The 22,322-nt window shown below is 39.0% G+C and overlaps 1 protein-coding gene across 3 annotated transcripts in view; it reads left to right on the top strand.

Moving 5' to 3' along the window:
- LOC109792768 (uncharacterized) overlaps positions 1–11,445 on the top strand; it is a 32,354-nt gene extending 20,909 nt beyond the window's left edge. Inside the window, exons 1-5 of one of the 3 annotated variants that reach the window (XM_083065286.1) lie at positions 1,418–5,654; positions 5,767–5,916; positions 5,998–6,177; positions 6,369–6,836; positions 10,958–11,445. In XM_083065286.1, coding sequence (XP_082921412.1) covers positions 3,901–4,953 — 1,053 coding nt within the window. In that variant the 5' untranslated portion in view covers positions 1,418–3,900 and the 3' untranslated portion in view covers positions 4,954–5,654; positions 5,767–5,916; positions 5,998–6,177; positions 6,369–6,836; positions 10,958–11,445. Of the gene's footprint in view, positions 1–1,283; positions 5,655–5,766; positions 5,917–5,997; positions 6,178–6,368 lie in introns of those variants that run through there. The other 2 variants (XM_083065287.1, XM_083065285.1) reach the window with 2 other exon arrangements.
- Positions 11,446–22,322: the final 10,877 nt, after the last annotated feature.

The following is a 22,322-nucleotide window of genomic DNA, read 5'->3' as shown; positions in this document are numbered from 1 at the left end:
TGTGACCTATTTATAATACCTGACATGGGCCTGAACGTGGTGGGCCTATTCTACTCTTTACCAAATTAGGTAATACGATGCTAATCAGCTAATCATGTCTTAATTGGGCACTTGTCCTTGTTAACTATGATTTGTACTCTAACCCGTTTAACCTATCGGCACATTGCCGAGCCGACAGGCTAATGCTTGGGAGGTTGCATGTCTTCGACTGTTGACCGGGCTGGTAAACGTTTACTTGGTAATCTTATCGGATCGGCATTGGGCCGAGCCGATACGTAGGATGCGGGGATGCATCATGCTGTTTGCATCGGCCTTCAGTCGGGCCGATGCTAACGTCAGCCTTGGGTATGGTCCAGTTCGCATGGGTGTTTGACGGAACGGCACGTGTTGGTCAACGTGACCGATAGGGTCCTCCCGGTACAATTATGATGCATGGTCCACAAAATAGTACTGCATTTAGATGGTGATAGGATATCAACTATCAAGGGTTCTTTGTGCCTCAGAACTTTATATTATGAGGAGATTAAGTTACACTAATACAAACAAGACAGATATTTGCTATCAAATACTTGCATTTCTGTTGTAATCTGGTTATGCATGATTTGAAATGTGACTCCTCAATTGAAGTTCAGTGTACCTATCAATTGTATAAAATGGAAAAATGATTTTTTTTTGAAATTCAAATATTTACAAATTTATTTAAGCTTAGTCGCAATATTTACCTCCAAAGTTTCACAATCTCACAAATTTTGCTCCCAAAGATTTATTTTTTACCGCAAAGCTTGCCCCCTAATTTACAAAACATCGCAAATTTTGCCATCATGTGGAAAACTGCCACCATGAATACAATTTTGTGGCTATTTTTTCTTTTAGCCATTACAATTAAGACAACTTTGTGACAATTTTTCCTTTAAACCTCACAATTTTTTATGTGAAGACAAAATTTATGATATTTTATAAATTGGGGCACAATTCACAAAAGAGATTCTCTAGGGACAAAATTTGGGATATTATGTAACTTTGGGAGCAAAAGATGCAATTAATCATGGGATTTCAAGATAAAAAAAATAAAGCAGCAGCGATGCTGAAGTTGTATTGGTCATGATCTTTATTATTGGATCCTTTTGAAATTTCCAATTTAAACAATTAGGTATTGCATTGAAAATTTATCTTTCTTTTATGAATACTTGTTGTATTGATGTCAGTTTAACATCCTATATTCTCTGTAATTTTATAATGTCATATATAAGGATGCTTACAGTTTGTATTTTTGAATTTCTCAGCTATGTTGGAAGAGAATGCCAAAGAAAAATGGTGAAAATTTTATGGCACTTACAGGACCTTTGCCTGATCTGGAATCTTGGTCTGCTAGTATGCCTTCTCCACTGAGCAAAAGTGTGAAGAATTGGAGACCATTATGAGTTGGTTTCTAGGATTTGATCTTCCCTCTTCGTAGCAAATTTGAAAATATGTTTTGTAGAGGAAGCAGTGAATTTTTTATTTTTATTTTTATTCTTAAAACAACTATTTCAAACTAGATTGTTGATAATCTACACACCAGGATCCATCCTCCTTCTCAACAAACAAGATTGGAGCCACCAAGGTGAGGAACTCAAGTGTATGAAACCTCTATATAGTAAATCCTTTAAGGAGAGTTAGTAACACATTCTCTAACATACATGATTATGGTGGAATTCGTTTACGAGTTCTTTTTATTTGAACTAGCACGAAATTGTTTCAATTTAGGTATTTTACAATTAAACTCTCTTAAGAACGTAGATAGACGAGACAAAGTGACTAATAAGCATCTGTTTCCAGATTTTCATAAACAATTATCAAACAACAATTTTCATGCATATAGACACTCAGATGAACGGAATGAACAATTAATATATTAGCAATACAAATCATTGTCCAATTCACATAATTATCAAGTTACAATATCATGATTAAATGAACTACAAACTACGAAATTTAAACGAAACTACACTAATCCTAGGAAAAGAAAGAAAATATGGCCAAGAAGTTGTCATACCCAGCAATTCCATGCACGAAAGCCATATGCACAGGCGGTGAGTGCTTGAGAGTGTAAGTATGATTTTTTCTGACCTCTGTGAAGTAGCATGCTTCTCATATTTATAGAACCAGTCGAGAGCAATTAATTTTGTGCAAGTTCATCGTGGGCGCGTAACCGCTATCCACTACGCTAATTATGTGGCTTACATGTAAACTCTCGTAACCGTTCATCCCATGTTTCTTTATTTCTTTGACTAGGCTTAGTAACTGCCTAAGTGTAACTGTCCCAAACTGCTCAAGCAACCTTTATTAGAACTACTCGACCTACCCTCGAACACCCACGTTCTTTTCGTCTAGCTCGATCTTTATCTGTAGGACATGTATTCCCATTTGTTTTTTCGAGTAGATTTCGAGAGAATTTGTTTCAAGTGCCCCCAACAGATTCCCCCCTAGGAATTTAGTTTCGAGAAGTATGTTAAATCGAGTTAGAACTAAATTCCTATTTATCTCTTCACCTTTCAAAAAATCCTTCTTTCAACTCTAGGTCTAAAAGGCTAAAGCTTCTTACTTCTGTTCGATGAAACCCTATTCTGAGCATCTCTTAAATGCGGTTAGTGTTTCATTTAAATTTTACTACTCCCTCATCAATTTTGACGGCGCATGCTCACTTTTCCTTAGGTTTTTGGTCCGTTTGATTTGAACTGTTTTGGCGGCTGACTTGATAGCTTGGTCTGTTGGCCCAATTTACGCTTAGGCCCATTTGACTTGTTTAAAAGATTTCACCTAGGGTAAAATCATTTTTACCGTTTTCATTGTGCACAAGGGTTCTTCATTCTTCTTCGTTCTTGCTTTCTTTACCCTTCTTGTTCTTCAGTGCTACCATGGCTTCCTCCGCTGCTTCCACTTCAGCCACTGCTTCTGGTCTTTCTCCTACATTAGTCTCTACCTCATCCACACAATCTCTTCCTTTACTAATGTCCAATGCTACTACCTGTACTGTGAAGGATGGTGATGAGAGTTTCGTTCCTATTCCAGGCATGGAAGAAAAAAATCTCAAGATCTTTCATTCACAGGTACTCCTCCCTTTCTCTCTTCAAGATGGTACTATCCATGCTTTTCTAGGTCCGTTCATGGGTCAGAATAGAAAAAAGTTTGGTAATACATTACTCCCTGAAGATTCTTATACCTTGCCTTTTATTTACTCTCCCATGATAGATTTGAACTTGTTTAGTGATACCACTAAAATTTTTAGTGCGTTCCCACCCACTAAAGATAGGCACTTGCAATGGTTAGAACGCGTAGAGCGTTCAATGCATTCTGTATGGGTAGGTGCTGGCATATCTGAGTTCATTCAACTTTCTAAATTTGACTTGAATATTTTTTATCCTCAAATGCTCCTCTCTGCAATCTTCTTTTGGAATAGAGAGACTAGAGATTTTGAATTTCCGTGTGGTTTCGTATGTCCCACTTTGTTAGATATTGTTGCTATTACTGGTTTAGCACCTATAGGGGATAAGTTTTATCCAGATGCACTCGAGGAAGAGATTTCTATAAAAGAAACTTCTATTTCTTGGGATAAAAAGACTTACCTGGCCTTCATCAACGCGCACATGGGTAAATTGGATACCCTCGTTTCGACTTCAGAGCATATTGCCTTTTTGATGTATTGGCTATCTGCTTGTGTTTTCTGCACTCCTTCTCTTCAAGTTCCTAAGTACTATTACGTTTTGGCCCAAGATTTACACTGACAAAAGAAGATTTGTTTGAGTAAATTATTGTTGGCCTCTTTATACTCTTCCCTCGACGAAGCTTCAGAGAGTCTTTTTCGTGAATCTGGTCCTCGTAATCTTTCTGGGCCACTATGGTTGTTACAATTGTGGCTTAATGCAATTCTGGAGAAAAAAACTCTTGCTAACTTCATCTTTTCTTTCTCCGATGTGTCAACTTGAAGGGGCTCGTTTAACCACCCTTACACCTCGAAAGCGCTCAATCAAGAATTTTGCCAAATATATTCAAGCATTCCTTAGTTTCAGTGAGTTCACTGAAGATTTGGCTCTTTTTATTCGTTCCAATTTAACAGGGCCTTCTTGGCTTCGGGAAAACAACCAAGTTGGAAGTATTTCTCCAGATTCTGTTGATATGTGGTTTGGTTTTTTATCATGGGATGTTATTTTGTCTAGGATGCGACAAAAAGATGTTAGGATCTACCCTTACCAACCCCAACTATTTGCTCGACAATTTGGTCTCTGCCAAATGAAGCCTCTTCCATTTTGTCGTAAAGAAAGAATAGATGTTGATATTTGTATCGAGAAAGGAGATTATAAAGATGTCTTGGATTTTATCTTACGTCATGACAAACAACTTTCCCTTACTCCCTGCACCTTCTCTACTTCTTTTATAGTGTCAATGTGCTTTCTTCGTTGGTGGTGTGAATATTATGTTGACAAAATGTTCACCTTCGATGATTTTCTAAAGAAGCTGATTAATTCTTCTCTTTCTTCGCAGGGCCCAAAACTACCAGGTACTTACAAGAATCGTAATATTATTTATCAATTCGAGCAATTTTTTAAAGTTTTTTATCGACCCGACAATCTTGGTCGAACCATTTTTGATGCTTCTGTCTCTTTATCGAAAATGATACAAAGGAACATTCGCTCAAAGAAAACTATCAACCCTCGAGGGAAAACAAATTTTAAAAAATTTTGTCCCAAAAATATTCCTCTTCTCCCTAATACTCGTTTTGGTCTAGTTAAACATTTATCTTACCCTCCTTGGGTGAAGACTCTCGATCCTTTTTACCTCGAACGCAAAAAAATTTATGTAAAAGATCGAGTTACTTATGCGAGATGTTCCGTGTACGATTTTCCTCGAGAGAGATGGTGGCCTTTATGTTGGGTCGATAACCGCAACCTTCCACCAGCTGGTAGATGTCTGTAACAAACACCCTTAATGTTATCTTCCTTGTCAATATTTGATCCTTATTTCTATCTTGCATAGTTGTTGTCCCTCAACGTGTTCCTCAACACCTTGATGAGACCCCCCAATGGGAAAGTGAGGATGATGATGACGATGGTTCTTCATTAAAAACTCGAAAAAGGAAGACTGTTTCTAATAAAATTTCCTTACAACAAGGTATAATTTCTAATCCACTTTACTTAACATAGAAAAAATCTTTCTTAATACCTCTTTCCCTTTTCCAGGGTTTCGAGACCTCTAAAAAACAAAGAACCAAGGCTGATTCGACAAGTGGCAAGATTGTAAGTATCTTATATTTTTCCTTTTCATGTTTTCTTGTCCTCTTCATGTTTTCCCTTTACTCATCTTTCTCTCTATTCCTTACTTGTCTTTCTATTCCTTCAGGTTTCGACAACAAGAAAACTTGATAAGGGGAAAGGAAAACAAACTTATGCTACTAAACTGAACCCAATGCCGAATGTCGAAAAACTTTTAAAAGATACGATGAAATCTATCCCCAAAGTATTTGGCTTTTAGCACAATTTCCACTTCCTCTAGTCTATCCTGTTCATTCGATTGCTTTACAAATACTTCTTTAATCACAGGATGTTGATATAATTCATATCTCCTCCTCTTGAGACGCTTCTAAAGATATTCCACTTTCAACTGAGGGTCCTCCAGAGGTTTGGAGTTCTTCATTGATTTTTCTTTCTCTGTGTTTTATTTCCGTATTTGATTTGCCCTTTTTGCAGTTGGTTACTCCTCAGTTAAACATTGTCAATATTCCTTTGACAGATGTTACTATGGGCGTCGCCAATACTCCTCAGAATGCTCAAGGTGATGTTCTTCTGTCATAACCAACTGTGAATACTGAAACTCCTCACCAATCCTCTCAAGATGAAGCTCCATTTTTTGAGCTTAAACCTCCCATTAGTCCTGGTCATGGTATGTTTCCTTTACCTCTTTGACAACTTCTATTGATTATTATAAAAAAATAAGAATGACTGTGTCTCTTTTTATGTGTAGACTCGATTGGTCCTATATCTCCAAGGCCTCTTACTCCTTCACCATCCAACCAAGGTGGCGTCGAATCTTCCATGCCACCTCCTGTTTCAATTCCTTCTGCTAATTTAGACTTGATCAGCTTTTTTAATGATGACATCGAAGTTGATAATATCTTTGATGTCTTGGAGAATTGGACGAGTGGTATGTCTGCCTCGGAGAAAACCCCTGAGTCAGTTACTGATGAGCCGTAATTTAGTGCTTCAATTCATATCATTATGGCATTGATTACTTCTCACATTTAGGGTTAATTTCGTGGTTTTATCATGTTTGCTAATTGTCATTTGAATTATGGGCTTAATTGCAAAACTAATCAAATTTCTGTTTCTGGACAGTTTGACCTTTGCTCGGTGTTTTGGCCATATCTGGAGCTACAGGACTCCGAATTGAGAAATCTTAGTGGCGTTGGAAAGCTAAGAGAAAACGCTACAAATGTCTCACTAATGTGCATCTCCTAATTCGAAGCCTAAGATGGTCAAAATGGAGCCCGAAAATGACCCACGGAATCTGGAAACGTTTTGGGCCTTGTTTTGCAATGTTCAAATCAGTTTGGGCCCAATTTGACCCAAGCCTTCTAGAAGGGCAAAAGGGTAATTTAAGAAACCCTAAAAGAGAGCAGAAGACAGGGGCTAGAGGCACACTCACGGGGGCTTGCTCCCATTGCTTCCACCTTCTCTTCCGTTTTTAGTTTTTTTTCTTAGGTTTAGTTTAGGGTCTCTTCTTTCTTCTTCTTCTTTCTTTTTCCTTCATTTTCAACACTTCTTTGGACTCCTTTGATGCGAATCTCTCCATGGGTTAGAAATGTAATCTCTAATTTCAGTTATTCACTTTCCCTTCTTTCAATTTACAATTTCAAGTTCAATATCTCTTTAGTTGTTGCTTCTTGCTTTAGTTCAAGTTTATTGTGATTCTAGCTTGTATTCATGCTTTGTGGTTGTTTCTATTGCTATTTTGCTGCTTCCCATGAGAGTTTAATTTCGAATTTATGGTCTCGTTGTTGATTAGCTTAGGGTTTAATTTACTAGCTAGTGCTATGAGTAGCTAAGTAGCTTTGGTTGGATTTCTTAATGTGGATAGCAACTTCTCTTTGAGGTTAATGGTGTTTTAATGTTGTTTTTGAGTTGAATTACATTCCATAATCTCTATTTGAGTTCTTAATGAATGGTTCTTAGATTTTCGCTTAGTTAATTGACGAATCATTATTAATTTCACAAGTCATATAATTGGGTTTTCGCTTAGTTAACGAGATTATGTGAATTGTGATGAGATTTACAAATAGAGAATTGAAGTGGGTTGTGTAAGTGCTTAACTGCAACTTACTTTGTTTAATTCTTAATTAATCTTCGCTTAGTTGGTTAATTAGGAGCTCGAATGTGATTTAACTCAGTAACTTGCATGTTTAGATTAATTGAGGATAAGAGGTCAAGCTATCTAGTTAAGGAATCCAACTTTTTAGTTTATTGTTTGTTACCGTTTGGTTACCATTTATTTGTTTCTTTTTCAATCAAAACCCCCCCCTCTATTTTAATTTCCGTTGCTTGAATCCTATGGCTTAAATGCATTATTCCTTGAGAGAACGACCTAGGAGTCACTTCCTAGTATTACATTTACTTGTATTTATTTGACCGGATACGGCTTCGATCAAATTTGGCGCCGTTGCCGGGGAATAATGGTTTTTTGTCTTAGGATTCTAGTTTGTGTGTGTGCGTTGAGTGAAATAAATTCTCGGTATGTTTATGTGTTCAGTTGTGTTTTATTTCAGTTTGGAGTGATGTAAAAAAATGAAAAAAAAAAAATCTGAATAATTTTAGTGTTCTGTTATGTGTTAGTTTGAATCATGTTATGGCGATGAGTAGCACTTAACAGTAACATGGACCTAGCATTAACACTTGTTTTCATTTGAATAACTTGCTGTTGTGTGAGTTACATATCACTTGTGCATCGGAGATTCGTTTTGTTGTTGGTCATTGCTGTGCTGGTCCTGCATTCAAATTCAAATTCTATTTCATAATCCTTTATATTTAATTGTGTTTATTTTTGCATTTAGTTATTGTTCTGCATGTAGTTAGTTTCTAGTTTTTGTGCTGGTTTTTGCATTTAGTTAGTTTCAAGTTATGTTAAAATAACAAGAAAATTTTGGTTCTAATTTCTGTTCTGCATCAGTTGTAGACCCATTATTCTGTTTTGCACATGAAATTCTGTTTGTGTTCAGGTTCTAGTCTTAGTTTTGGTGTAGCTTTTTGCATTGTTGAGCATTGTGCAATCAATTAATGCACTCTGGTTTGGTCTAGAGTGTTGCATTGCATAATCTGATTTAGTGCAGTGTGTGAATTCTGAACCGGACTACAGTCAGAGGAGGATCCATTTGAATAATTCACATTCTGTTCTGCATTATTCCCATCTGCATTTAAAATCTGGTTCTGCATTTAAAGAACAACAAATTCTGCTGCACAAATTCTGCACAAAATTCTGCTGCACAAATTCTGCACAAAATTCTGTTGCACAAATTCTCAATTTCTGCTGCACAAATTCTGCACAAAATTCTGCTGCACAAATTCTGCATTCTGCTGCACAAATTCTGCACAAATTTCTGCTGCACAAATTCTGCACAAATTTCTGCTGCACAAATTCTCAATTTCTGCTGCACAAATTCTGCATTCTGCTGCATTCCTGCTGACTTTTGTATATTGGATATGGAAGAGGGATTCTCCCGTGGTTCTTCCGTTCCAATTATTTTAGGCAGACCATTCTTGAAAACAGCTTGAACTAAGATTGATGTCCATGCTGGTACACGTTCTATGGAAGTTGGTGACATAGTAGTTCGGTTCAATATTCTTGATTCGAAATGTCCATTTGAGGATCATTCTGTTTTCCGAGCCGAATTACTTTCTCATCCTGATTACATTGATTTTCTTGAATTCCTTGATTTCGTTGAAGATGAGTGTATATCTAATTTTGCACTTGATATTGATTTTCCATCTTTGATGGACACTCATCATGTTTGTTCTGATTCCATGAGATGCGCTATCTGTGTTGAAATTGAAAATGCTTTGCATCCACATTCTTTAGATATAGCTGTATCCATGGATATTGAGGGCGGTTCTGTTTTAATTGATACATCTAACCCATTTAGTGAGGTGCGTTCTGCACAAGCACACTTTCTTTTTGCAGGTTCTTATTTTGTGCCACCACCTCCATTGAGGAAGGATCATTATCCACCACCCTTAGATGATCGGATGTTGGAGATTTCTCACCCGCCGCTCCACTCCCATTCCCATCTTTCACCTGATGTTATTCCCAATGCCATCTCTGCAGTGTCTTGGCATCCTCCATGATTTAGGGAGTCTTCTTTTTCTCTCCTTCCTTTAGTGTCACTGCATATGTTTGATTCTGGATTATTTGGATTGATATGTTTGTGTCACATTGGGACAATGTGTAGTTTAAGTGTGGGGGGGAGACCTTTTGCTTTTGGTCTTTTGTTATTTTTTACGTCTTTTGGTCTTTTGTTATTTTTTACGTTTTTGGTTTTCCTTGTGAATTCCTGGATCTGTATAGGTAATAAATACTTGTTTCACTCTTGGTTTTGAGTTTCCGAATATTTCATGGACTGAATTCTTGTATTTCTTGGCATGTTGAGTTTATCTTGAGGTTTGAGAGGTTGTTTTGAAAGTGACGTATATACCCTGTGTGAGGATTGGAGCCTTCATGATTCTTTCTTGGGAATTTTATGCCTCTTGACTGCTTGCACATGTGCCTTGGCTTGACTCTTTTTGATGATTCTTGATTGATATGCATGTATGGAAGTGATAAAGGCAATTTTGTTCTTGATCCTCTAGCCAAATAAGCTTACCTTGATTTAATCCCTTGATAGCCCCTTTGAGCCTATGTTTATCCCTTTTCTTTGTTTTGAAGCTCATCATTAGCCTTAAGTGAAAAACCATGATTACCTTAACCTTAGGGAATTTTGGAGCTTTGGAATTGTTTTGGGAACAAGTGTGGGGGCGTGTGTGCTCATTGGATTCATGTGAATTGGCTAGTTGATTTTATTGGCTCCTTGTACTTTTTATTGTGTAAATATGTTTAATATCTTGTCTCTTGCAAAAAAAAATAAAATAGAAAAATAGAAAAAAAAAATCATTATCAAATTCGAAAAAAAAAAAATGAAAAAAAAAAAGAGACAAGATAAGAAAAGAAAAAAAAAATAGTAAATAAAAGTGTTTGGTGGAGTCAAGAAGAGGATTAGAATTAGGGGTTTTGGGTGTGTTTTTATTGTATTTTCACCTGTTCCCCATTGCTCCTCTATTCTCTTTAGCTTTCAGCTTCTCATCCATATTTTATCCTCCCTTATCCTTGGCCCCATTACAACCCTGAAAAGTCCTTTTGATCTGAATATGTATATGTTTTCGAGTGTTTGATTGTAGAGGCTTGCCAAGTCTTGTGTGTTGCTTGCTTTCTTGAGTGCATTGAGCGGAATTTCATTTACCTTATACACTATACACTTGAGAGATACACTTGAGTGATCCTGTGAGGTTTGGTTGCTTTTGATTCACCTCTTGAACTGATTGATGTGCTTATCATGTTTTGAGGTATTTCAATGATGTTCATGGATATTTGGTTGCTTTGACTGAAAGTGTACAAGTTATTTGTTCCTTACATTTTCCTTGGATTCGTGCTGGTTAGCAAAATCTTCTCTTCCTTATGTTTCTCTTGTTGGGTTGTTTCGTGATTTGATTTTGCCCAGGAGTGCAAAAGGCTAAGTATGGGGGTATTTGATGAGCCGTAATTTAGTGCTTCAATTCATATCATTATGGCATTGATTACTTCTCACATTTAGGGTTAATTTCGTGGTTTTATCATGTTTGCTAATTGTCATTTGAATTATGGGCTTAATTGCAAAACTAATCAAATTTCTGTTTCTGGACAGTTTGACCTTTGCTCGGTGTTTTGGCCATATCTGGAGCTACAGGACTCCGAATTGAGCAATCTTAGTGGCGTTGGAAAGCTAAGAGAAAAAGCTACAAATGTCTCACTAATGTGCATCTCCTAATTCGAAGCCTAAGATGGTCAAAATGGAGCCCGAAAATGACCCACGGAATCTGGAAACGTTTTGGGCCTTGTTTTGCAATGTTCAAATCAGTTTGGGCCCAATTTGACCCAAGCCTTCTAGAAGGGCAAAAGGGTAATTTAAGAAACCCTAAAAGAGAGCAGAAGACAGGGGCTAGAGGCACACTCACGGGGGCTTGCTCCCATTGCTTCCACCTTCTCTTCCGTTTTTAGTTTTTTTTCTTAGGTTTAGTTTAGGGTCTCTTCTTTCTTCTTCTTCTTTCTTTTTCCTTCATTTTCAACACTTCTTTGGACTCCTTTGATGCGAATCTCTCCATGGGTTAGAAATGTAATCTCTAATTTCAGTTATTCACTTTCCCTTCTTTCAATTTACAATTTCAAGTTCAATATCTCTTTAGTTGTTGCTTCTTGCTTTAGTTCAAGTTTATTGTGATTCTAGCTTGTATTCATGCTTTGTGGTTGTTTTCTATTGCTATTTTGCTGCTTCCCATGAGAGTTTAATTTCGAATTTATGGTCTCGATGTCGATTAGCTTAGGGTTTAATTTACTAGCTAGTGCTATGAGTAGCTAAGTAGCTTTGGTTGGATTTCTTAATGTGGATAGCAACTTCTCTTTGAGGTTAATGGTGTTTTAATGTTGTTTTTGAGTTGAATTACATTCCATAATCTCTATTTGAGTTCTTAATGAATGGTTCTTAGATTTTCGCTTAGTTAATTGACGAATCATTATTAATTTCACAAGTCATATAATTGGGTTTTCGCTTAGTTAACGAGATTATGTGAATTGTGATGAGATTTACAAATAGAGAATTGAAGTGGGTTGTGTAAGTGCTTAACTGCAACTTACTTTGTTTAATTCTTAATTAATCTTCGCTTAGTTGGTTAATTAGGAGCTCGAATGTGATTTAACTCAGTAACTTGCATGTTTAGATTAATTGAGGATAAGAGGTCAAGCTATCTAGTTAAGGAATCCAACTTTTTAGTTTATTGTTTGTTACCGTTTGGTTACCATTTATTTGTTTCTTTTTCAATCAAAACCCCCCCCTCTATTTTAATTTCCGTTGCTTGAATCCTATGGCTTAAATGCATTATTCCTTGAGAGAACGACCTAGGAGTCACTTCCTAGTATTACATTTACTTGTATTTATTTGACCGGATACGGCTTCGATCAGTTACCAACTTTCAACCCTTGCTCGAATCATTTCATTCCAAGGCTTATGTTGAGGATCTCGACTAGGCATTTCTCGTTCCTGAATTTAAAACTGAAGTTGAACAAATGGTTGATGATTTGATCGCGTATCCAAATCTTCCTCCGAAAATTCATCTCGAGCTTCAAGAATTCATCAAGCCCTTCACCCTCGCCTATGATCTTCGTGCTAAATGGGCTAACACTTTTCAGGAAGTGGCCCATATTGAGGTAGAGACCGAGGGTGATCGTGCCAAGCTTGAGCATCTTCGACAAGAATTGTTTTCCATCAGGAAATGAATAGAAGAAATGATTCCTGCTCTGAAGAAATTGCAACAAGAAAAGGCTGACATCGAAAGGTCTATCTCGAGGTTTTGCAAAAGGAGCTTGATACTCTTCGAGAAAAGCAAACTGCTTTAGAGACTCAAATTCAAGAAGTAATTCAACGGCAAAAAAGTCTTAAAGAAGAAGGCAAGGAAATCTCTTCGAGACTTTCAAAGACTTTGGAGCATAAGAAATGCCTAGAAACTCAGTGTGCTTCTCGAAGACAGAGCTTAGATGAAGCCTATCAAGCTTTCAAGAGTTTTAAGTCTAAGTTTTGTAATATTGATTAAATTTGAGGACCATGTTTTCGACTTACTGTATGCTACTTTGTTTCCTCTTTTAACACTATTATCTTTCATGGAAGTATTTGCCGTTGATTACCTTGCTTGCCGCGTTCGAATTTATTTCTTTAATTACGTACATATTTTTCGAGTATACTTGATCAATTATAAATGGGCCTTCCCTAAAATTGTCCGGGTCGGAAATAAGACTCGAAGACTCTCGAAGACCGAAGGAAAGTCAGCCGAAAGGACTCCTGGAAGACCCTGGAAGACCCTAGGATGATTCTTCATAGGTTTAGAAGTCTTAGAGTAGCTTAAAATAAGGATGTGGGAGGATTGGAGCTCAATACGGCCTCCTAGAAGTTCAGTACGGCCGTACTGAACAATTTGAACTACAATACGGCCGTACTGAAACCAATACGGCCGTACTGAAGTTTTTGAACTTCAGTACGGCCGTACTGAATTCAATACGGCCGTACTGTAGTTCAAAACTTCAGTACGGGCCGTATTGATGTCAGAGGCCGTACTGCGCCTCACTCCTATATATAGGACGTCATTTGGACGTCATTCCACACATTTGGACACTTTTTCCATACTTTTGGACCCTCGGGCTGAGTATTCTGGGGTTTTTGAGCAGTGTTCTGCCCTAGAAATCTCTCCGAGAGCCGATCCGACGAAGTTCTTGAGTTCTGAGCATTTAGCTTGAGGATTGAACTAGTCGAAGGGAAATCTCTTTGATTTCCGGAGTAAAAATTATTTTTAGGGAAGGAACGAGCGAGCGTGTAGTGGGAAGGAGCGCCAAAAAGCCTCCTAACGTCTGTTTAAATATATAAAAGCACGCTTCAAAGGTTTCTTTTCCAAATCCCTTCTTTTACCACTTTCTGATTGTTGCATTGCATATTTAGAATTTTCATCATGTAAATATTCCGCTTATAATCGTTTATAATAAATAGGGGTAATTTAGTAATTTTACACTGTTATTTATGAAATAATCTGTCATAGGGAACCCGAAAGGGGCGTTGTGGGGTGCTAACACCTTCCCCGCACGTAACCGACTCCCTTACCCAACTCTGGTTGTAATGGCCAAGGTTGATTTGCGAAAATCAATTGCCTTATCCCTTTTTCCAATGTTTTGAGTAAAACATTGGTGGCGACTCCAAGAACCCTTCTTTTTGCGAAAACCACTAATCCATGGAGGGTCCCGCTTGGGATTAACATGGATTGGTGAATCATTTAATAAAATTGTTAGTTCGATGAGGTCTCAGTTTGAGAATAAGTCGTTCTAACAATCCATCATTTTTCAAAACTTAAAAAGAGTCCAACCATCGTCGCGAATGTCAATGTCCGTTTCGGCGGGTGGCGACAGATGGCGACTCCACTGGGGAAGCCTCGAGAGTCAGTCCCATTTAGTGATGGATTATTTCTAAAATGATAGTCTAAAATTACTTCATTACCCCTCGCTTGTATGATAATATGTTTTTATCTAATTGGCTTTAATAACTGTTGAATGTTTAAAATTTTCGCAATTGTTTGAAATACAAATTGCACACAAACCTTTGCACACAACAGTTCCCTCTATACCCGGGGGCATGAGTGGAAAGCCATAGGGAGGGGATGTTAGTACGGCCGGTTGTCGAATGGGTCTATAGGTGCCCGTAGACCGTTGTCGGAAAACATCACTCAAGGTGATAACCATGAACTCGAGTCCGACTGTGCGTTGGAGCTTTCCATCGGCATACGACGAGAGGAATTGGGTCCCTATAATGGGGGCACCTTGGGGGCCTCAGACCAGTGAGAACAGTTAGAACCTCCTTGAATATGCACTTTTCTGCAGGATACCCCTACCTCGTGATTCGCTCGTGACTGTTCGTGGATGAGTGAATTGTTTGTGCATTGTTTATGTGACATTGTTTGAGCATACATTGCATTCTTTAAACATTCAACATTCCCTTTTAAAATAAGAATAAATAGGAATAAGAATCTTCCATTACATGGTGTTAACATCTACCTTCATCACATTCATATAGGTAGTTTCCCTTTTCACCCAAAAAAATATAAAATAAAATAAAATACAAAAAAACAAAATACCCAAAAAAAAGAAAAAAGGGTTATTTATCCAAACCAAGCAATATCATGCATCATCTTAGGAGCATCTTGAAAACATGATAATGCTTAGTTGAATAAACACAATGCATGCATATTCAACGCCATCATCTCATATCATGCATTCTTACCAAAGATCATGGAGGGATCTACGTTTACATTTCATACATTCCTCCTAGTAATTCATTAATAAACATTAATAAAAAGAAAGGATTAATCGGTGCGTATGTTCAGAATGGATCGCACGCCGTTTGTTATTAAGTGTAAGCCAACAACCGCGCCAAGCGAACGCACATCAACTCCGTTGTTGGTAATCAAGACGAATAAAGGGGAAGGTCCGACACCGTTAAGGATCACTGCTCCAAGACCTTTTCCCTACGAATCGAATAAGGTTGTGCCATGGATATACGACATCCATTCTTCTGCCAACAGCGATATCTCTAACATCGCTGGACTTGGGGGCATGACTAGGAGTGGCAGGATCTACACTCCCGAAGATCTTCATGATAAAGCTCCCAAGAATAAAAATAAGGAAAAAGAAAAGGAGAAAACCGAGGAAAATAAAGAATCCGAGGAGGAGACTGATGAGCTGTTAAAATATATCCGACAGAGCGAGTACTCCATCGTGGATCAACTTCATAAGACGCCATCAAAGATTACTCTGTTGTCGTTGATCCTATGCTCCGAACCGCATCGGCAAGCTCTGTTGAAAGTCTTGAACGAGGCATACGTGTCGCACACTATCTCCCAAGACAAGTTTGAGGGGATTGTTAGTCACATCACGGCTAATGATCACCTCACTTTCACCGATGAAGAAATCCCCGCTGAGGGACCGAACCACAACAAGCCCTTGCACATCTCTGTAAAGTGCAAGGAATATCACATCGCTAAAGTCTTGGTGGATAACGGATCTTCCTTGAATGTAATGCCAAAAAGAACGTTCGATCAAATGGCAATCAAGGGAATCCAAATGCGCTCGAGCAACATGATCGTCCGAGCTTTCGACGGTTCTAAAAGAGAAGTGGTGGGAGAAATCAATCTTCCAATCCAAATTGGACCCACCATCTTTAATGTCGAATTTCAAGTAATGGACATTACTCCTGCATACAGATGTCTCCTCGGCCGACCTTGGATTCTTGATGCGAAAGCTGTTCCCTCTACGCTCCACCAGAAAGTCAAATTCATAGTGGGTGACAAGCTGCTGACTGTACAAGCTGAAGATGACATACTCATCAGCAAGCCATCTGCCATACCTTACGTGGATGCAACAGAGGAAGCTCTAGAGACCACCTTCCAAGCATTGGAGATTGCCAATGTCGAAACGTTTCCCCGAGAAATGAAGAAGGTAGCCTACATGCTCACCAAGAACGGATACTTGCCTAGACAAGGACTTGGCAAGGATTCCCAAGGAATTCCCGAGCTACCCATTAGCAAGGATAATCCGGGGAAACAAGGGTTAGGATACAACCCTAATAAAGATCAAAGGACGAAGAGGAACCAAGATCCTTCTCGACGTTCTTTAAGCCAGATCTTTAGGAAGGCCGGTTCACAAGCGTCAAGGCCGGTCGTTGTCATCAAGTGCTCTTCTCCTTCCGATAGGGATGTATAGACCTGATGACTGTTAGAGATCACTCCTCGGGGACAGCCCGACCCCCGAGCCTCGATAGGGCACATGTTTCCACTATGATTATAAAAAAATCATTCTTTATTATTTATTGCTTCTTTTCTTGCTTGCAATAAATTTCTAGACCACATTATTTTAACCCTGTTTGAATAAGCATGAATGAAGTTAAAATTGTCTTAATAACAATAAACCCGCATCATTTTTATGTGGAAGTGTTCGTGACAACTTGGAGCACCTTTCCTTGGCCTCGACAAGTGCCATCATGGATAAAAAAGAAATCCTTTAAAAACAAAAATCATAAAAACAAAAAAAGCTCGGCAGGAAACCCAAAAAAGGGGGCTGCGCAAAAATAAGAGCAAAAGACCCGCTAGGAATCCCACGAAAGGGTGACCTAGGCAAAAGTTAGGGTTGCGAAAATAAACAAAAACAAAGGTCCGCTAAGACGCCACAAAAGGGCGTTTTAGGCAAAAATAAGGACAATCAAAAAGCGAAAATAAATCCATGATGGTACCATGAGCTGAATTCAAAAAGAAAGGTTCAAGGAAACTATCTAAGTTGTCGAATCACAACATCAATAACAAGACTTTATTAACTTCATAAGTGTTTAATCAAACAAGCCTAAACACATGAGCCTACCTTGGCCAGCCATTCTTACAAAAACCATTTTCAAAATAATAATAATCCCCTCTAAAACACAAACTTTTGAACAAAAAGAATATCTTTCCTTTCTTTTCTCTTGTCCCAAACGATTTTAGAATAATCTAGTGGAAACATGGAGATATAGTGGTCAATAGGAGGGTTGACATGTCTTCTAAAGGAAGGGAAGGATCACTTGGTTGATGACACCAATCTCGATATAACACGCATCATTCCTCGGTTACAGAAATCGGCAGCGCACAGCCCGTCTAGAGGAATGGCAAAATCCAAGCAAAGAAACACATCGGTTAATTCTTTTGAAAAAATAAATCAAATAGAATTAGGTGCATCATACCGCATACATGCATACAGATGATAGGTGTACTGGAAGATCACTTATTCTCTGTTTATTGAAAAAACCAAAAATCAAAAAAAAAAAAAAAAAATCAAACTTCAGAAAAACAATGCGCCCGTACCATGTTCAGTACGCCCGTACTAAAATTAGGGTTATGAACAAATTTTTAACTCAATACAGGCGTACTGAAATGGATACAGCCGTATTGGCCTTTAGTTGCACATTTAAAGACCTTATCATGAGGCAATCGCATAAAATAGAAAAATAGAAAAAAATTGCTTGTGTATGACAGCAGTCAACAGAAAAAGCCAAAAAATGACAAAAAAGGCAAAAATTCAGAAAATCAACCGCATCATACAGAATAACTGAGCCTGGAGAGGCTTGCCGAAATAATACTCCCTCATCATACAGAATAACTGAGCCTGGAGAGGCTTGCCGAAATAATACTCCCCCATCGTACAGAATAACTGAGCCTGGAGAGGCTTGCCGAAATAATACTCCCTCATCATACAGAATAACTGAGCCTGGAGAGGCTTGCCGAAATAATACTCCCTCATCATACAGAATAACTGAGCCTGGAGAGGCTTGCCGAAATAATACTCCCCAGAGACATCTCAGCTTGCACTCTTGGGCCGAACTCCCAGTGAAAGCTATCAGCGCAAGATCAGCAAGATTCCCCAATGGAAGCATGATCATCCGAACAGAATATCCGAGTCAAAGGACTTTGACTTCCTCAGTGGAAGATAGCTTCCCAACTCGAGCGACGAGTGAAGCTAAGCCTGAAGAGGCTTTCTAAATAATACTCTGGATACATAAGATCTTCAATCCCCATTCGCCTACTCAGAGGCACTCCTTCGAAAAAAGAAAAAAATCAAAAACATCAACAACCATTCCCCAAGCGGAATCCGGCACTCAGCCGAACACCAAACATCAAGATAATTCGCCTACTCAGAGGCACTCCTTCAAAAAAAAAAAAAATCCGAAAAGATCAATAACCATTCCCCAAGCGGAATCCGGCACTCAACCGAACACCAAACATCAAGATAATTCGCCTACTCAGAGGCACTCCTTCAAAAAGAGAAAATCCAAAAAAGATCAATAATCATTCCCCAAGCGGAATTCGGCATTCAGCCAATCATTGAACGTCAAGATGATCCGCCTAACAGAAGAGGCTAATCAAAATTAACGACAGAATCCCCCAGCGGATAACAGCCTACGCAGAGGCAACAAAACCAAGAAAATCAAAAAGAGTCACCCGAATAAGGATAACCGGGATACTCCACCAACGTCGAAAGGACGTCAGCCAATCATAAGGCATCGCTCACCTCAAAAGGAGCATCTTTGTGTCTGCACCCCCAAGGAATCAGAAATTCCCCAGTGGGCACCAACTACGCAATGGAAAGTTGGGACACAAGAACCTATGAGTAACTGCACATCCCCTAGACGGATCCCTGCGTTATCCAGCCCTCAGTGGCACAAAAATCAAAAACAATCGTCGAAGCAGCATCGTGGACTGTGGAGACAAAATCATCACAAATCCCTGGAGAGGGCAAACTCACTGCCAACGTCGTCAGAAACACGGAGGCAGACCCTGGGGAGGGCAAACCGCAGACCCTGGAGAGGGCAAACTCACGCTACCAAAGTGACCAGAAGCACGGAGGTACGCAACCCTGGGGAGGGCAAACCGCAGACCCTGGAGAGGGCAAACTCAGCTGTCAAGGTTGTCAGAAACACCGAGATAGAGCCTGGAGAGGCGGTACTCAGCTACCCCGTCGTCAGAAACACGGAGGTATGCAACCCTGGGGAGGGCAAACCGCAGACCCTGGAGAGGGCAAACTCAGCTGCCAAGGTTGTCAGAAACACCGAGGCAGAGCCTGGAGAGGCGGTACTCAGCTACCCCGTCGTCAGAAACAACGGAGGTATGCAACTGTCAAGGTTGTCAGAAACACCGAGACAGAGCCTGGAGAGGCGGTACTTAGCTACCCCGTCGTCAGAAACAACGGAGGTATGCAACTGCCAATGTCGTCAGAAACACAGAGGCAGAGCCTGGAGAGGCGGTACTTAGCCACCAACGTCGTTAGAAACACGGAGGTGTGCAACTGCTAACGTCGTCAGAAACACGGAGGCAGAGCCTGGAGGCGGTACTCAGCTACCGAGGTTGTCAGAAACACCGAGGTATGCACGAGCCTGGAGAGGCGACGACTAATACTCAACCTGGAGAGGCTACTCAACAATTTTCCACCGAAAGACACTACAAGTCGGAAGGATGGCTTATTCCCCGGACAATTGGGTCAACTCCTTTACTTGTCAACCGGTACACCAAAAAGCCGTTTGACTAAGTAAAGGGGGGGGCAGCTGTAGACCCCTAAAATTGTCCGGGTCGGAAATAAGACTCGAAGACTCTCGAAGACCGAAGGAAAGTCAGCCGAAAGGACTCCTGGAAGACCCTGGAAGACCCTAGGATGATTCTTCATAGGTTTAGAAGTCTTAGAGTAGCTTAAAATAAGGATGTGGGAGGATTGGAGCTCAATACGGCCTCCTAGAAGTTCAGTACGGCCGTACTGAACAATTTGAACTACAATACGGCCGTACTGAAACCAATACGGCCGTACTGAAGTTTTTGAACTTCAGTACGGCCGTACTGAATTCAATACGGCCGTACTGTAGTTCAAAACTTCAGTACGGGCCGTATTGATGTCAGAGGCCGTACTGCGCCTCACTCCTATATATAGGACGTCATTTGGACGTCATTCCACACATTTGGACACTTTTTCCATACTTTTGGACCCTCGGGCTGAGTATTCTGGGGTTTTTGAGCAGTGTTCTGCCCTAGAAATCTCTCCGAGAGCCGATCCGACGAAGTTCTTGAGTTCTGAGCATTTAGCTTGAGGATTGAACTAGTCGAAGGGAAATCTCTTTGATTTCCGGAGTAAAAATTATTTTTAGGGAAGGAACGAGCGAGCGTGTAGTGGGAAGGAGCGCCAAAAAGCCTCCTAACGTCTGTTTAAATATATAAAAGCACGCTTCAAAGGTTTTTTTTTCCAAATCCCTTCTTTTACCACTTTCTGATTGTTGCATTGCATATTTAGAATTTTCATCATGTAAATATTCCGCTTATAATCGTTTCTAATAAATAGGGGTAATTTAGTAATTTTACACTGTTATTTATGAAATAATCCGTCATAGGGAACCCGAAAGGGGCGTTGTGGGGTGCTAACACCTTCCCCGCACGTAACCGACTCCCTTACCCAACTCTGGTTGTAATGGCCAAGGTTGATTTGCGAAAATCAATTGCCTTATCCCTTTTTCCAATGTTTTGAGTAAAACATTGGTGGCGACTCCAAGAACCCTTCTTTTTGCGAAAACCACTAATCCATGGAGGGTCCCGCTTGGGATTAACATGGATTGGTGAATCATTTAATAAAATTGTTAGTTCGATGAGGTCTCAGTTTGAGAATAAGTCGTTCTAACAATCCATCATTTTTCAAAACTTAAAAAGAGTCCAACCATCGTCGCGAATGCCAATGTCCGTTTTGGCGGGTGGAGACAGTGCATAATAGGGTGTCGAAGTTACTAATTTAATTCCTCTCGACTGAGCATATTGTGTAACTTTTTGACCTGTAAAAGCTGTACCTTGATCTGTAGTGATTGTTTGAGGTATTCTAAACCTCACTATGATATGATCTTCGATAAAATCAATAATCTCTTTTGGATCTACTTCTTTCAAAGGGATTGCCTCCACCCATTTTGTAAAATAATCTATGGTGACTATTATATACCTGTGATTTTTCGATGAAGGTGGGTGAATCTATCATATTATTGTTGAGCTTAGGAGAGCTTGAAGCTTAAAGGAGTTTTGATGATCACAACATGTGTACAACAACAACTTATGATCACAATGTGTGTGTACAACAACAACTTGGAAGCACAAAAACAAAGTCAAAGAAAAGTCAATACTATCTAATAGGAATCAATGTATAAATTGTTTTGATTGGTTTAGTGTGTTGTGTATGCTATTTGCATGAGAAAATCTATATCTAAGCTAAGTAGAGAGTGTATGATGATGAGTTAAAAAGGTTAGAAAGTTATTTTGAGGCTTAAAATGAAGTTTTGAAAACTAACTCAAAATAATCGATTATCGTTAAATATAATCGATTATTCCAGCAACAGGCAAAATGGGATGCCTTGCTGCAATAATCGATTATTTGCCAAAATAATCGATTATCCCAGGAACAACTCTCTGGAATAATCGATTATCCAGCAAAATAATCGATTATATTGTTCTTGGTTGGTTTCCAGAAAACCTGAAGAACAAAATAATCGATTATTCTTTGAAATAATCGATTATCTGCGTCTGAGACTTTTATAAATAGTTTGAACTTTGAGAAACTTCAAACATGAGTTAGAACTGATAATCAAATTGAGAAAAGCGTTTTTGTGGAGTCTTTGTGACTATCTTGGAGAGTTTTCTTTGTGAAATCCAAGAGTAAAAACATTTGTGAAAAACTTTGTTAGAGGATCATCATCATCATCATATTCTTGAAAGGGGAAGATTAAGATTTTCTTCTGAATTCCAGGTGAATTTGTTCCTTTATTCTATGTGAATACTTGTAAATCTTGAGAAGGGTTTCTCAGGTGGTAAGGTTTCTTGTAGTGGGTTTCTACAAGGGGTGCTTTCTTGGGGTTAAGAAAGTGGTTATCTTTAGTGTTGAAGTAT

This window comes from Cajanus cajan, chromosome 10, assembly GCF_000230855.2.
Source record: "Cajanus cajan strain Asha chromosome 10, NIPB_CcT2T_4, whole genome shotgun sequence".
Classification (NCBI taxonomy): Eukaryota; Viridiplantae; Streptophyta; class Magnoliopsida; order Fabales; family Fabaceae; genus Cajanus; species Cajanus cajan.
This window is presented reverse-complemented; position numbering and strand designations above follow the sequence as displayed.